At 37.2% G+C, this 17223-nt stretch overlaps 1 protein-coding gene across 2 annotated transcripts in view; it reads left to right on the forward strand.

The window, feature by feature from the left end:
- NKAIN3 (sodium/potassium transporting ATPase interacting 3) overlaps positions 1 to 17223 on the forward strand; it is a 722168-nt gene that overhangs the window by 665331 nt on the left and 39614 nt on the right. The window contains exon 6 of one of the 2 annotated variants that reach the window (XM_035277208.3): positions 16683 to 16753. The exons of the other annotated variant lie outside the window; for it this stretch is intronic. Within the exon in view, the coding sequence (XP_035133099.1) occupies positions 16683 to 16753 (71 nt within the window). The remainder of the gene's footprint in view (positions 1 to 16682; positions 16754 to 17223) is intronic. 2 annotated transcript variants of the gene reach the window in all.

Here is a 17223-nt window from a genome sequence, read left to right on the forward strand (position 1 = left end):
CTCCATATATCTATTCAGTTGACCAAAAACCTTTCACTTAAAAAAACTATCCTTTACCACACTGCAAATAAAATGGCAAAGAGTGGTCAGAACTAACTTGTAACTCCCACTAAAATGGACAGAACAGCATGTGGAGATTCACATCATAAACTTGTGCTCCCAGAACTACTGCAGGAACAAATCAGGAAAACGGAAAGAATTCACAAAACCTGTGAAAGAAGTGGCTTGCCACTGCATACTCCATGAAACAGCTGAAAAATTGTGGGTGTCCAAAGTGTGAGAGGGGAAATGTCTGTTTCCAAACACACATCCTCACTGGGGAACGTGAAAATTCCGATCACGGGAGAAGAATTTAACAATACCTGGAGCCGAAACGAATTTAGAGACCTTGGCAAAATATAAAAGTAGAAGCAGCCGGGCGCGGTGGCTCAAGCTTGTAATCCCAGCACTTTGGGAGGCCGAGGCGGGTGGATCACGAGGTCAACAGATCGAGACCATCCTGGTCAACATGGTGAAACCCCGTTTCTACTAAAAATACAAAAAATTAGCTGGGCATGGTGGCGTGTGCCTGTAATCCCAGCTACTCAGGAGGCTGAGGCTGGAGAATTGCTTGTACCCAGGAGGCGGAGGTTGCGGTGAGCCGAGGTTACGCCATTGCACTCCAGCCTGGGTAACAAGAGCGAAACTCTGTCTTAAAAAAAAAAAATGTGAAACAACATAGAAAGTGCCCTGTAGGGACTCCTGGCCCACAAGGAATAGCAGCAAAGCCATTTCTTTATTTCTCAGGGGGCCTTGGGGAAGGCTGCCAATGGAATTGTGGAAAAATCACAATTTTTTTTCTTTCTGGGAGAAAGAAACTTCCAGCTGAGCTTTGTAACAATTTCAACCGAATGTGCATTTTCCTGAACAGAATCCAGAGTTGGGGGAGGGAAAGAGGGAAGTACAGATACAACCACAGAAGCCTCAGCAGGCAGGGAGAAGTGACGCCTGAAAGCCCTGCTTGCTTTCTCAGCAGGGAGGCTTGTAGCCGGGGACAAGTTCTCAGCCCTGCTCACTGGTTGCCTGGAAATAAACTTGGTGCTATTGTGGGGGCACAGTGGGAGTGAGACTCACCTTTCTGGCTGCAAGAGAGCTGATTGAGCCCTATCATTGCTGGCTTTCTCCCACTACCCTGGCAAACTGTATGACACAGCAGAGACAGCCATAATTTCCCTGGGAACATAACTACACTGGCCTGAGAACCACACCCCCATACCCCACAGCAGCCACTGCAAGCCCCGTCCAAAGAGAATCCGAGCTCAGACATGCCTAACCCCTCCTAATGGTCTTTTTCTACCCACCCTGGTAGCCAAAGACAAAAGACATAATCACCTGGGAGCTCTAATGGCCCAGCCCTCAACGTAAGAAAGCTGAGTACTCCTCCAGGTGATCCTAGGGATGGTTGTGTCCTCTCTATACTACCACAGCTGATGCTCTCTTAAAAGCATCGCCTCCTAGTTGGACTAACCAACTCAAACCATAAAAGAACAACTCATAAAAGAACAACATGGCCCCAAGAAAGGAGAAAACAACAGCTAATTTCACCACCTGTAATAGTTAGAGCTAACCAGAGGTCCTGAGTCTTTCCATTTGACAACTTTACTGTCAGCACAACCAGCATTCAAGAAAAGTAGTGCACTAAACAAAACAACAACCAAGGTCCCACACAGAGAGACCTTAACTCCCCTGATAACTCCTCTGCTACCTCCACTGAAGTAGTGGCTGTAACCACGGCTGAGCAACCTGTAGACACTTCATATCACAGGACTCTTTGCAGACACTCCCCAGTACCAGCCCAGAGCCTGGTAGCTCTGTTGGGTGGCTAGACCCAAAGAGAAATAACAATCATTGTATTCAGGCTCTTAAGAAGCTCTATCCCTAGGGGAAATGGGAGAGCACCACATCAAGGGAGCACCCCATGAAACAAAAGAATCTGAACAGCAGACCTTAAGCCCCAGATCTTCCCTCTGACGTAGTCTACCCAAATGAGAAGGAACCAGACAAACGATTCTGGTAATATGACAAAACAAGATTCTTCGTCACCCCCAAAAGGTCACACTAGCTCACCAGCAACAGATCCAAACCAACAAGAAATCCTGCATTGCCAGAAAGGAATTCAGAAAGTTGATTATTAGGCTATTCAAGGAGGCATTAGAGAAAGGTGAGGTCCAACTTAAATAAATGTTTTAAATATTACTGGATATAAACAGAAAAATCTCCAGAGAAATAGCATAAATTTAAAAACAATCACAATTTCTGAAAATAAAGGACACAATTAGTGAATGCAAAATACACTGGAAAGTTTCAGCAATAAAATCAAACAAGTAGAAGAAAGAACTTCAGAGCTCAAAGGCAAGGCTTTCGCAGTAACCCAATCTAGCAAAGACAAGGAAAAAAAGTCAGAAAATAAATGAACAAAGCCTCCAAGAAGTGTGGGATGATGTTAAACAACCAAACCTAAGAATAATTGGAAGAAGCTAAATCTATGTTTGGAAAGCATATTTCAGGGAATAAGCAAGGAAAATTTTTCTAGCCTTACTACAGATCTAGACTTGCAAATACAAAAGCTCATAGAATACCCAGAAAATTCATTGCAAAAAGATAATTGCCTAGGCACATAGTCATCAGGTTATCTAAAGTCAACACAAAGAAAGAATCTTAAAAACCGTGAGGCAAAAGCATCAGGTAATTTGTAAAGGAAACCCTATCAGTTTAACCGCAGATTTCTCAGCAGAAACCCTACAAGCTAGAAGGGAGTGGGGTCCTATCTTTAGCCTCCACAAACAAACCAATCATCAACCAAGAATTTTGTATCTAGCAAAACTAAGCTTTACAAATGAAGAAAAGATATAGTCTTTTTCAGACAAACAAATGCTGAATTTGTCACTACCAAGCCAGCACTATGAGATCTGTTCAAAGAAGCACTAAATTTTGAAACACAACCTCAAAGTACACCAAAATAGAGCCTCCTGAAAGCATAAATCTAACAGGACCTATAAAATAATAATAAAATTTTTTTTAAAAAGCAAGATATTCAAGCAACAACTAGCATGATGAATAGAATAGTACCTAAGATCTCAATACTAATGTTGAATGTAAATAGCCTGAATTCCCCACATAAAAGATACAGATGGCAGAATGGATAACAATTCACCAATCAAGTCTCTGCTGTCTTCTAGAGATTCACCTAACGCATAAGGACTCACATAAACTTAAGGTAAAGAGGTGAAGAAAGATATTCCATGCAAATGGACACCAAAAGTGAGCAGGAGTAGCTATTCTTATATCAGACAAAACAAACTTTAAAGTGACGACAGTTTAAAAAGACATAGAGGGACATTATATTATGATAAAAGGACTAGTCCAACAAAAAAATATTACATTCCTAAATATATATGCATCTAACACTGGAGCTTTCAAATTTATAAAATAATAACTACTAAACCTAAGAAATGAGATAGACAGCAACACAATAATGGTGGGGGATGTCAATACTCCACGGACAGCACCAGATAAGTCATATAGACAGAAAGTCGACAAAGAAACAGTGAACTTAAACTATACCCTGGGAACAAATGAGCTTAACAGATATTTACAGAAACATTCTACACAACAACTGCAGAATATACATTCTGTCAATAAGCACATGGAGCATTCTCCAAGGTAGACCATAAGATAGTCCACAAAACAAGTCTCAACACATTTAAGAAAACTGGAATTGTATCAGGTACTTTCTCAGACCACAGTGGAATAAAATTGGATATCACCTGCAAAAGGAACCCTCAAAACCCTGCAAATACATGGAAATTAAATAATCTGCTCCTGAATGATTGCTGGGCCAACAATAAAATCAAAATGGAGACTTAAAAATTATTTGAACTGTGCAATAATAGTAACACAACCTATCAAAGCCTCTGGGATACAGCAAAAGTGATGCTAAAAGGAAAGTTCATAGTATTAAATGTCGACATCAAAAAGTCTGAAAGAGCACAGACAGACAGTCAGGTCACACCTCCAGGAACTGGAGAAACAAGAACAAACCAAACCCAAATGCTGCAGAAGAAAAGAAACAAAAAAGATCAGAGCAGAACCAAATGTATTGGAAAAAAAAAAACACAAAAAAGATAAGTGAAACAAAAAGCTGGTTCTCTGAAAAGATAAAGAAGATTGATAGACCATTAGCAATATTAACCAAGAAAAGAGAGAAGATCCAAATAAGCTCAAATAGAAACAAAATCGGAGATATTACAAAGAATAACAGAGAATAATATTATTCAAGGTTACTATGAACACCTTTTTGTGTACAAACTAGAAAACCTAGGGGAGATGGAAAAATTCCTGGAAATATGCAACTCTCCTAGATTAAACCAGGAAGAAATAGAAACTCTGAGCAGACCGATAACAAGCAACAGACTGAAATTGTAATTAAAAATAAATTACCAACCAAAATGAAAAGTCCAGGACCAGATGGATTCATAGCTGAATTCTAGCAACATTCAAAGAATTGGTACTAATCCTATTAACACTACTCCACAAGATAGAGAAAGAGGGAATTCTTCCTAAATCGTTCTATGAAGCCACTAGCACCATAATACCCAAACCAGGAAGAGATACAACAACAACAACAAAAACTAAAGACCAGTATCGCTGATGAACATAGATGCAAAAATAAATCCTCAACAAAATACTAGCTAGTGAAATCAAACAGCATATCAAAAAGATAATCTACCATAATCCAATGGGTTTTATACCAGGGATGTAGGGGCAGTTTAGCATATGCAAGTCAATAAATGTGATACACCACATAAATATAATTAAAAGCAAAAATTGCATGATCATTTCACTAGACACAGAAAAAGCATTTTGCAAAATCCAGCACCTCTTTATGTTTAAAACTCTCAGCAAAATTGGCATAGAAAAGACATAACTTAAGGTCATAAATGCCATCTATTACAACCCCACGGCCAACACTATGCTGAATGGGGAAACGTTGAAAGCACTCCCCATGAGAACTGGAACAAGACAAGGATGCCCACTTTCACAACTTGTATTCAGCATAGTACTGGAAGTCTTAGCCAGAGCAATCAAACAAGAGAAATAAATAAAGGGCATCCAAATTAGTAAAGAGAAAGTTAAACTGTCACTGTTCACCAATAACATGATCACGTACCTAGAAAACTCTACAGACTAATCCAAAAAAATCATAGAACTGATAAATTCAGTAAAGTTTCAGGATACAAAATTAATGTACACAAATCTGTAGCACTGCTATATAGCAACATCAATGAAGGTGGGGCTCAAATAAGAACTCAATCCCTTTTACAATAGCTGTCATATATATATATATATATATGTATATATATATATATACGTATGTATGTGTATGTATATATATATATATGTATATATATATATACGTATGTATGTGTATGTATATATATATATACATATGTATGTGTATGTATATATATATACATATGTATGTGTATGTATATATATATACACATATGTATGTGTATGTATATATATATATACATATGTATGTGTATGTATATATATATATACACATATGTATGTGTATGTATATATATATATATATATATATACATATGTATGTGTATGTATATATATCTAACCAAGGAGGTGAAAGACCTCTACAAGGAAAACTACAAAACACTGCTGAAAGAAATCATAGACAAAACAAATGGAAACACATCCCACGCTCATGGATGTATTGTATCAATATTGTGAAATGACCATACTGCCAAAAGCAAGCTACAAATTCAATGCAATTCCCATCACAATATCATCATCATTATTGACTGAACTAAAAGAAAATTCTAAAATTCATATAGAACCAAAAAAGAGCTCACATAACCAAAGTGAGACTAAGCAAAATGAACAAATCTGGAAGCATTACATTACCTGACTTCAAACTATGTTACAGGACTATAGTCACTAAAACAGCATGATACTTATATAAAAATATGCACATAGACCAATGGAACAGAATAGAGAACACAGAAATAAAGCCAAATAATTACAGCCAACTAATCTTCAGCAAAGCAAACAAAACCTTAAAGTGGGGAAAAGACACCCTATTTAACAAATGGTCTGTAATAATTGGCAAGCCACATGTAGAAGAATGGAACTGGATTCTTGTCTTTTACCATATATGTATAAAAAGCAACTCAAGATGAATCAAAGACTTAAATCTAAGACCTGAAACCATAGAAATTCTAGAAGGTATTAGAAAACTCCTTTTAGACATTGGCTTAGGCAAAGACTTCATTACCAGGAACCCAAAAGTAAATACAGCAAAAACTAAGATAAATTGATGGGACTTAATTAAACTACAAAGCTTCTGCACAGCAAAGGAAATAATTAGCAGAATTATGCAGATATATGATCAGAATATGCAGACAGCCACAGAGTTGAAGAAAATCTTTACAAATTATGCATCTGACAAAGGACTAATATCCAAAATCTACAAGGAACTCAAACTACTCATCTGGATAAAATAATAAATCCCATCAAAAAGTGGGCTAAGGACATGAATGGGCAATTCTAAAAAGAAGTTATACAAATTGGCAGCAAACATATGAAAAAATGCTCAACCTCACTAATTATCAGGGAAATGCAAACTAAAACTTCAATGTGATACCACATTACTCTTGCAAGAGTGGCCATAATTTAAAAATCAAGAAAGAATAGATACTGGCATGAATATGATGAAAAGGGAACACTTTTACACTGTTGGTGGGAATGTAAACTAGTACAACCACTATGGAAAACAGTGTAAAGATTCCCTAAAGAACTAAAAGTAGATCTACCATTTGATCCATCAATCCCACTACTGGGTATCTACCAAGAGGAAAAGCCATTACACAAAAAAGACACTTGCATATGCATGTGTATAACAACACAACTCACAATTGCAAAAATATTAAACCAGCCCAAATACCCATCAATCAACCAGTGCATAAAGAAAATGTGGCATATATTTATATGTGTGTTTGTGTGTGTGTGTGTGTGTGTGTGTGTGTGTATACATATATATATATACACACACAATAATGATATAATGGACTTTGAGTACTGGGGGGAAGGGTGGGAGTGGGTGAGGGATAAACAACTACACATTGGGTATAGTGTATACTGCCCATGTGATGGGTGCACCAAAATCTCAGAAATCATCACTAAAGACCTTATCCATGTAATCAAATGCCACCTGCTCCCCAACAAAACTATTTAAGCATATATATAAAACTATGATTTCCCTGTTGTCCAATGATGGCACAATTCTCATAAATCAAGTGGATCTATTTTTTAACTCTATTATGCTTCATTTATCCATTGTCTTTTCTTATGTAATAGCATATTCTCTTAATTACTGTAATTTACTTGGAAAAAAGTCTCGACATCTGGTAGTATAAGTTCTTCAACTTTGTTCTTCTTCAAGATTTTCTTAACAAATCCTGAGACTTTACCTTTTTGCATAAATTTTAGAAATCAGCATTTTTACTAAACTGCTGAAATTCTTATTGGGCTTGCTTTGAATTCATAGATTGATTGCTCCACAAATCAAATGGTATCTCTATAATATTTAGTTTCACAATCCATTAATCTTTTATATTCTTCCATTTATCTAGACATATTTAATTTATCTCAATTACATTTTACCTAATTCAGTGTAGTGACTTGCAAATCTTTTCAGATTTATTCCCCTGAACAAAAATTTAATTTTCCCTGTAAACAGAAAATTTTTAAGTGTTTACTTTCTTCTTTAGATGGGAATATAATTGCAATTATTGGCCATCAACATGACTGAGTAAACATAAATATATCACAAATATTGATGAATAAGTCCTAAACATAAAATAAAATATTTATTGGAAAAGCACCTCTTAATAAAATGGATGGAGCAATTTTGTTTCAATCAGTTTATGTCTTCAAGGATGAATATTAGTTATTGCTAGAATAATAGGCTACCTCAGATACTTCCAATATTTGGTGCTAGTATTTATTTATAGAAACCTTGTTCACAGAAAGAATATGCAAATGGGAAGAAATTTGCTTTAACAATGTCACTCAATTTTTAAAAATTCCTTCCTTCCCCAAGTATTTTTTAGGACCTGCTTTGTACTAGACACTGTTCTAGGTTTGGGGGCTATACCAGGGAACAAAACATATAAGATCAGACAAAAATTTTTGCCTTATAAAGCTTAACTTGTAACAAGGAGGTCTGACAACGAATGAATTTTTTAAGTAAAATGTACAATGTAGCATAGTAAATATTGATAAGTATAAAAGAGAAAAAAGTAAAGCAACGATGGAGATAGAACATGTGCATAAGGTTGACCCTGTAGATAAAGAGGCTGAGATATATGCCCCAAAATACATAGTGATCTATCATCTGAAGTTATTTTTAAAGTACTACTAGCTGATGAGGTTCTTCTTCAATTGTTTTGGAAGCACGAGGTTGAGGAAGAGGTACATTTTGATTAGCAGCTATTACTTTATTAACACTATCATACAAAATTAAAACTAGCATTTTGCTGGATAACCTGCAGGCTTGTTCTCCCAGGATGATGCACCAAGGTAAGATTCCAAATGGCTGAGATAAATGTCTGTCCCTGCGAAGTGGAAAGAAGATGATTATGGAAGGGAATGAGAGAAGCAAGATCCAGAATGGCCATACTTTTTTAAAAGCACATAAATTTTGGAATTAAGCCTCTTGAAATTGAACACTTTGCATGTCCGTACACCATCTGGGAGGTCTTACATTCGCTTGGGGCACACCTTCTCCTGTGTGAAGATGACTAGTCTCTTATTGCCTCCCTTCTCACTCCTCAGAATGAGGAAGAATTAGGATCCCAGACAGAGCAGGGGAGGCTTCCAGAACCCCCAGACTCTTAGGGATTGCCATTGCCCTCAGTTTTTGCCAGAACAAGTTGCCATCAAGGAAAATTGAACTCTATCATTTCTTCACATCAGTACGTGAGACTGAGGGGGCAAGATAGATGGGAAGAGTTCATTTTGCATAGTATTTCTGAGTAGAAAGAGTTAAAAAAATTTTTTGAAAACTCTGATCTGGACAATGCAGCCTCTGGAACTACATACTCTATTCTTCCAGTTGGAACTGGCTTAGCATTGAGCATTTCACTGGTCCCATGTGCTTCTCTTCAATTTCACCTGTCTTCCGAAGGGTGGAGGAGATTTTAAACTTCCTGAAGCATAAAGAGAACAACGATAAATAGTCATAAAGCTGGCACTTGGTCATCATCTGCCTGCTTGGACAGCTCTTCAGGGTCACAAAGTTATTTCAGGTAGGTGGTATCACAGCCCCAACCACCCCCAGGACGTCAGCAATGGTTTAATGCACTGTCAAGTCCACTGTGCCCTGCTGACTCATCACGGTGCCTTGGCGGCCACTAGATATGCCATAAACAGCCCCAACTGTGGCCTGTGTTTTGGCACAGCAGGCCATGCCTACTGAATGCTCAGACTCTTCAGACAGGATACAGTAACAGATTAGTGACACTGCAGAGCAGCTCATTCTCCAGTAACATCAGCAGGGTTTGGATGCCAGCTACCTCTGAAATAACTGGGCTCTCCTAAAAGCACTCATTCCTGGTGGGGTGCTCCACACTCCTCTCTGCAGTCTTTTAAGGGCCTCTGTGTGAACTAAATTGATGTCAAGCCTCTTCCCCAGCTTTTTCCTTATGAACTTATATCACAGAACAAACAAATCACAATGTAATGGCCCCCATATTTGAGTTCTTCAAATGTTTCTTTGAGACGTTGTTGCTGGACTTGACAACTTGTAAAATAAATACTGATTAGAATAGACTAATACCTGTATAGCAGGAACAATGATGAACCAGAAAGCAAGCTCAGAATAAATGCGTTAATTGTCCCTCAGCTTCCTGAGTCTTGTCTTTTCTCTAAGCTAAACACAATGTGATAGGGGCTCTGTGCTCCTAAATTCAGTGACAAGGCAGTGTGCAACAGAGCTGGAGTGAAACAAAACTCCTACCTTCTGATTACTTATTTGGTGAATACAGAAATCACAGCTTGAGTTCACTGGAAATGGCATGTTTTCACTTTAAGTGTATCAAAGTTAAAGGCAAAAGTCTCCATCTGAGGCTCTTAACCTGGAGTCCATAAATACAGTGGGCTGTGAACCCCATGAAATAATACGAAAATCATTTAATGGAGATTGAAGTGTTCACTTTTTTACAAAGAGGTTCCTCAACTTTTATAAGATTATGAAAGAGATTTGTGATCCTAAAGATAATAAGAGCCATGACTATGCTCAAAACCTTACAATTAACCCCTTCCCCTCCTTTACTGAAGCAACAAATAGTTGCTGAGTGTCTAAGACATCCACAGTCCCATGACATCTGCTTTGGGGAAACAAACAATTAAAGATTAAAAATTTTCATGATAGTGAAGAAAAAGAATTAAACTAATATATTTGCATGCCTACCAAGGGCTGACCAGGCACTATCCTGAATATAATATACATTTTTCTTATCAATCTTCATAGTAAACCCACTGGAAGTCACTATTAGTATTAGCCATTGTAGAAGAATTTAATTTCTAATAATGGTCACAATAATATTTCCTGTCTTTCCCATCAAGAAGTAGAGTTGCTGTTCCTGCCTCTTAAGCCCAGGCAGGCTTGGCAGCTGTCCTGATGAATCAAGTTTGGTGGAAATGGCTCTGAGTGACTTTTCAAGCCAGATCATAGAAGGCGATACAGCTTTTGCCTGGCTCTCTGTGGTAGCCCTTGAACTAAACTACCATTTTGCAAGGAAGCCCAGGCCACATGAAGAAGCCCTTGTGGAGACCAACAAGGACTCTAGCCCTCAGCCCCAGCTGAGCAAACAGCCAACAGCCCATCCTGACTTGCCTGCCATGTGAATGCGCCACCTCAGAAGCTGCTCCTGCAGCCTCCAGTGCCCCAACTAACACTGCGTGGAGCAAAAACAAACCTTTCCTGCTAGGCTCTGCTCAGATATGCCAATTCACTAGCAAATCAAAAGGTGATTATCGTTTTAACACTGTTACGTGGTTGTTTGCTATATAGCAACAGATAACCGGAGCAAGCAGCTTGCCCATTTGAGCAACTGCTACTTAGAGGTTAAATAATTCGCCCACAGTTACAAAGCTAATAAATGTAGAGCTGGAATTCAAAACAAGATCTGCCTGATAGATAAAATCAAGTCAAGAGGATAAGGCGAGGGTTTTACCTTTATCTGCGACTTGGCATTTCTTAAATATAGAAATTTGAAGAAAATATAGCAAAAAGTATTTAATCCTAAAGTGGAAGCACAGGCATCTGTTATTTTATATTCTACATTTTTTCAAAGATGAAAGCAAAGTACTTATCAAATTTGAAAATATGTTTAAGATCAGACATGAAAAATAAGTAAAACTTTAAATTGTGTAAAGTTGCCATACTTTAATCAAACCAAAGGCATTACTAATGTGACGTCTAGATAATAAGAGGTCTTGCTCCGATTTGCCCAGTTCCAACCTATCTTTTTTCAACTAACACTGTAAATTCACATCTTCATGCCTATATTCTGAGCTGTACCTCAGCAGAATCTTGAAAATCCAAAGAGATGTGCATAAATGTACAGGAAGGTAGACTCCAGCCCACAGAGGAGGATCCAAGTATCGATTCTGGATTTACAATAAGCACCAAGCATTTCCATAAGAGAAGGGAAACATTAGCACTTGGACTGCCTCTGAGAAGCACAGGAAAATTCTCAGAGCTGAGGGTGACTCTCCCCAGAGACCCCGAAAGGCTACTTCTTCAACTTCACGTGACATGTAGTGAATTATTTCTCATAGGAAGCTACTGGGTTGACAGCCAGCCGCCTTGCACATGGTGTCTCCTGAACAGCTGCAATGGATGGAGAAACAGTTGCCTTGAGTTCTCCTTTGATTCTGCATAAAGTCAATCAGGTTTGCCATGGCTGATTGGGGAACTGAATCAGTAACATTAAACTATCTAATGGAAACTTCGTTTATGACCCAGTGTCCTATAGACAAATAGAAAAGTTGCTATTGGTTGTGTATTTTTTACAAATAGGATACAAGTCTGTATTTGTACAGTGGGATGCTGCTATAAATCTAAATAAGTAGCTCTGTAATTCTTTCGGTTCTGTGAGAATCCTTGTCAGGAATTGGTGGTGGCTACAGTGAGTAACCACAATGATATTCTGTTACAAGTAATATTATTCCTTCCAAGAAGTTGGTTGGTTGTGCTGCTGGAAGTTGGCACAGAAAGAAGATCTGAAAGGACTGCAAACAAAGGGGTTTCCTGGCTGCAGGCTGTCTCCAGGGGATCTTTGATGGTAACACCTCAGGTTCTGAGAATGGGTGTAGAGAGCCGCCCTCTGTGTGGCTGACTTTTCAGGACAGTTGATGCCAATTCTTAATTATGTTGATTTTTTTTTTCTAAAATTTATTTTTCACTTCCAGGACCTAATAATCAAAGTACACAGAATTCAATTTCACTGTCCTGCAGGCTCCCAGCAAGCTGTGCCCTGATGCTTCCTTCTATTTCTCCATCTCTTTTGCTGAAGATCCCTGTATCGTGTTCTTGCTGTTGTGACTGCAGATATCTTTGAATGTTTTTATTCCAACTTTCCTTTTCTAATACTTTTGAAAACCTGTCCATGCTTTTTCTATTTCTTTTCGTGTTTCATTGAAATTTACCCCCTTATTTCCACTGAAGAAAGTACTTAATTCAGCATCTTCTTTTCTCCTATCTTTTTCAAGAAAGTGAATTTTAAAATGCAGTGTTGCTTTACTTTCTGATCAGTGTAAGATGACTGTCTTTCCCCAAACATAATTAAAAACTGAAGGTGTTTCCTAAAGAGTTGTTTTCAAATCTTTTGTTAAGTCTTTTATTTTTAAAATTTCTTCATTTTTAAAGCACTTGACGTCATTTTTAAAAGCTTTCAGGGTCTGTAAACTCTCCCTCCGTGTACACTTTAACTTACTCTTTACTTAAACTCTCATCCCACTCTAGCAAATGAAAAGTATTGATGCATGCATGGCAAACTATTTTTAATATGAAAATATCCTCATCTTGTGGACTTGGTGGCTCCTGTGGCCAAAAAAGCCTCATTGTTCTGTCCCATCCATGAAGAATTCTTGATATTTCAGTTTCTTTATTACCTGCTGTTCAATGATTCCTTCTTAATAGTTAATTTTTTTGTAGTCTTGTCTAGTTCTAGAATCTTGATAATTTGTTTTACCTACATGTTATATTTTATTTCTTGAGTTTACAACACTTACATCAAGCTAAGTTTCTGATATGCAGAGAAGGTATAGCCAAAAAACAAATAACAATTTAAAAAGAAATTTAAAAACAAATAACAATTAAAAAAAAGAAAAGAAAAAACACAGAGAAGGTGTAGCTGATTTATAGTGCCATTGACTGCAGGGACCAGATGTCTTAACTTGCTTAAAACAGTCCTTGCTTACACAAGTTGCCCTAGCACTTTTTCTGGTTTAGACTTTGTCCTACATTTTTTAGTTTTCAAATGAAATATTACTGTTAATAGTTGTTTTAGGAAAATCTAGAATGGGCGTGTAGACAGTTCTTTCCACTTCTACCATACTTTCATCAAGGCATGTGAGATGCATAAGCAACAAACAGGATCCTTTTTTTTTTTTTTAGAATTATCTTTTTTCTGTGTGGTTAAATCTGTAAGAAAACCAACAATACCACTCTCTTTTCTCCAATAATTCAAAGGCACAACATAACTAGCACCTTCCTTTCAAGGGCAGTATGCAACCCTGATCACTGATAAAGATCACTCCTACTTGGATAGGAGTAGTAGAGATGACTAACTCCTTCCAGTCGCGGGTGGGCATGGGAGAGGCACTGCAAGCTACAGCTCCTACCAGCAACTTTTCCCACCATAGTAGGGTCAGTGGAGAGCACCTGGACGTGTTGGTTAATGCACTGACACATTAGGAGGAGAAGAATTTCTCAGAGTTAAAACAGTTATACCAGTCTTATAAGCCAGTTTACAATACTGGTATTATATTAGCTCACCAGATACTTTCAACAGAACACCAATTAATTTATGTAAATAATTTTAATTTTTTAAATTCAATTCATTAGAAGTAGCCTAAGCCTTTTAATATTTTTTTTAAGACAAGATCTGGCTTTGTCTCCCAGGTTGGAGTACAGTGGCACAATCTGGGCTCACTGTAACCTCCACCTCTGTCATCTGGGCTCAAACCATCCTACTTCAGCCTCCCAAGTTGCTGGGACTATAAGCACAAGCCACCACACCCAGCTAGTTTTTTAATTTTTTTTTAATAGGGATGGGGTTTTGCCATTGTTCCACAGCTGGTCTCAAACTCCTGAGCTCAAGCAGTCTGCCTGTCTTGGCCTCCCAAAGTGCTGGGATTACAGGCATGAGCCACTGCACCCGGCCTAGCATAAGCCTCTTTTTAATTTTATTTTTTATTTCTTTTATTTTCATTATTTTGGAAACACTCATCTTCTGTCCCCAAAGCTAGAGTGCAGTGGCATGATCTCGGCTTACTGCAGCCTCCTTCTCCCAGCTTCAAGCAATTCTCCTGCCTCAGCCTCTGAGTAGCTGGGATTACAAACATGTGCCACCACACCCAGCTAATTTTTTTATTTTTAATAGAAATGGGGTTTCACCGTGTTGACCAGGCTGGTCTCAAACTCCTGACCTCAAATGATCTGCCCACCTAGGCCTCCCAAAGTGCCAGCATTACAAGTGTGAGCCACTGCACCTGTCCAGCATAAGCCTTTTAAATGTTCATTCTGTCCAAGGTAAAACGCTGATATTATTTTAAATCCTGTTATAATCTAATTAAGAAGTAAATATTAAAGATAAATGTATTTATTTTGTGGAAATAATACAATACAAATTTTATGAAGTGCAACATATGGGTAAAAAAAAAACAACAAAAAATATTCTTACTAAGTTAAAAAATATGTGAAGCAGACCCATATTTGGAATTCAAATGTGCAGGAAACTTACAACTGCATCCTAATAAAGCTGCACAATCTTACCAATGAAAACAGAAATTCTAAGTGTTTTCAAAATTTATATATACATGTACACACACACACACATTTAGAGTAAATAAAATAGAATATTTTTGTGATGAGGCTGATGTTGAAAACAAAAAGAACTTCAGCATAAAAGAATACATTTTCTCTCTTTCCTTCCCTTCGTCAATCGAAGTTATGAGTTTCCCAGCTTTTAAAGAACTACTTTGTAAACCAACCTACGTTTCTTACAATGGCTATGAATATTTTTCTAAATGAATCCTCTACATTTTAGCTGCATTACATTCAAGATCAATTGAAAAACTTAAACTGATTATTCAACGAACCAAATTATGCCCCCCCAAAAAAACTTTGAAAGCTCTTAGTAAATTGCAGTGATTGAAAGCTTACAGAAAACATTGAACTATATCCTCACAAAAGCAAAAGAAGACAAATTAAATGAGAACTCAAAATGTTGCACAAGATTTGACTTTTTAATTTTATAATTTCCCTTTGAGATATCTTGACTTGAGAAAAGACATTTTAGAACGGAGCCCCGGTTTTTAATTGGACAACTATATTTTCTGCACCAGAAGGAACAGAAGTTGAGTTGAGAAGCCTTAAAATTTTGTAGCATCTGTATTTGATTAAAATAGTCATAAATAGATACAATTTATGGGTTTTGTCTTATAAAATTTTTGCCAAAATAAAGATATTCTATATGGAGGCAAAATTACAGTATCCAGGAAAATATGTGGGCTAAAATATACTATGCATATACCCCACTTAGCAAACTTGCTTGGCATTTACACATGCACACACACACACACACACACACACACACACTCCTGAGAGTTCAGCTTTTCTCCATCCATACCTGTATGCCTGTTAATGTTAGAGTGCTGTAATACAACCAAATTTTGGCTTCAAGTAATTAGTATCTTTAATGGGCTATGAAAAAGGAGAAATAAAGATAATACATGTACGTTAAAATTGGGAGAAGAAAAGATTGAGGCTTTGATAAAACCAAATGAAACTGGAAAGAATATTACAAAGATGAAGAATCTATACAGACAGCCAGTTACTCTGTCATTAGGGAGGAAATGAAACGTTTGCAAAAGGCAGATGCCTATTTCTTGGAGGTGGCTTGGGGACAGAGGCATGGAGATAGATTATCTGGCTTCTCAAATGCCTTTCTAATAATGTAAAACATATTCTTAAGAAAAAAAAAGATTCTGGCAACAAGAGGTGACAGTATATCTTTCGATATATAGGGAGAAAGGGCTTGTCTGTATGCCTAAGGACAAACACATTATTTAAAATTTCATACTTTTTAATACTTCGTTTCTTACTGAAACCATTGACAACTTATTTTTCAGAGCTTAGGAATCCATTTGAGTTTCTTAAATTCCCCCTTTTGGCTTATTGACAATATTTTTAGTATCCTTTGTACTAAACATTTTTTTCATTTTATGGTGAATGGATACTTTTATTAACTTTGCTCTTATGTATTCTACTTTAAACATTTAGTATTGTATTTTTACACACTTATTCTTATTAGCCTATGTTATATTTTCAGTTGATTTCATAGGTGGACTTGATACCCACTCCTACTACCAGGATCATGTTGAGTTAAAGCCTGTTAAGCCAGTAAGTAAAGGTGTGATGATACGGAAACTATTAATCCTTCTAACTCAGCCAAAACTAACCAAACGTGGTAGAATTTGAACCTACTACTAATAATAATTGGTTTAATTTTTCACTCATGTTTAAAACACACCTTTCACATGTAACCCAACATCATCATTATTATTATTTATTCCAAAAAGGATTTGACGCTGGTGACATGATTTATATTTCAAATACCATAATTTTATCTTATTCCCCTTATCAATAGTTGGTTACCAAAATTTTTTTTTGAATGAGATTGTTTAACCTGCAGGAATGAAGACTGAATATGTGTCCTGGGGCAGCACAGCAAAGTAAAAAGGAAAGAAAGACCTGAACTGAATCCAGGCCCTCCATGTGAGGTCCAGGTGCCTTCCTCAGTGTCCCTGAGACTTGTTCTATCACCATACTATGGTTTCACAAGGTGGGGAAACAGATTAAGACAATGTGTG

Source organism: Callithrix jacchus, chromosome 16 (assembly GCF_049354715.1).
Source record: "Callithrix jacchus isolate 240 chromosome 16, calJac240_pri, whole genome shotgun sequence".
Lineage (NCBI taxonomy): Eukaryota > Metazoa > Chordata > Mammalia > Primates > Cebidae > Callithrix > Callithrix jacchus.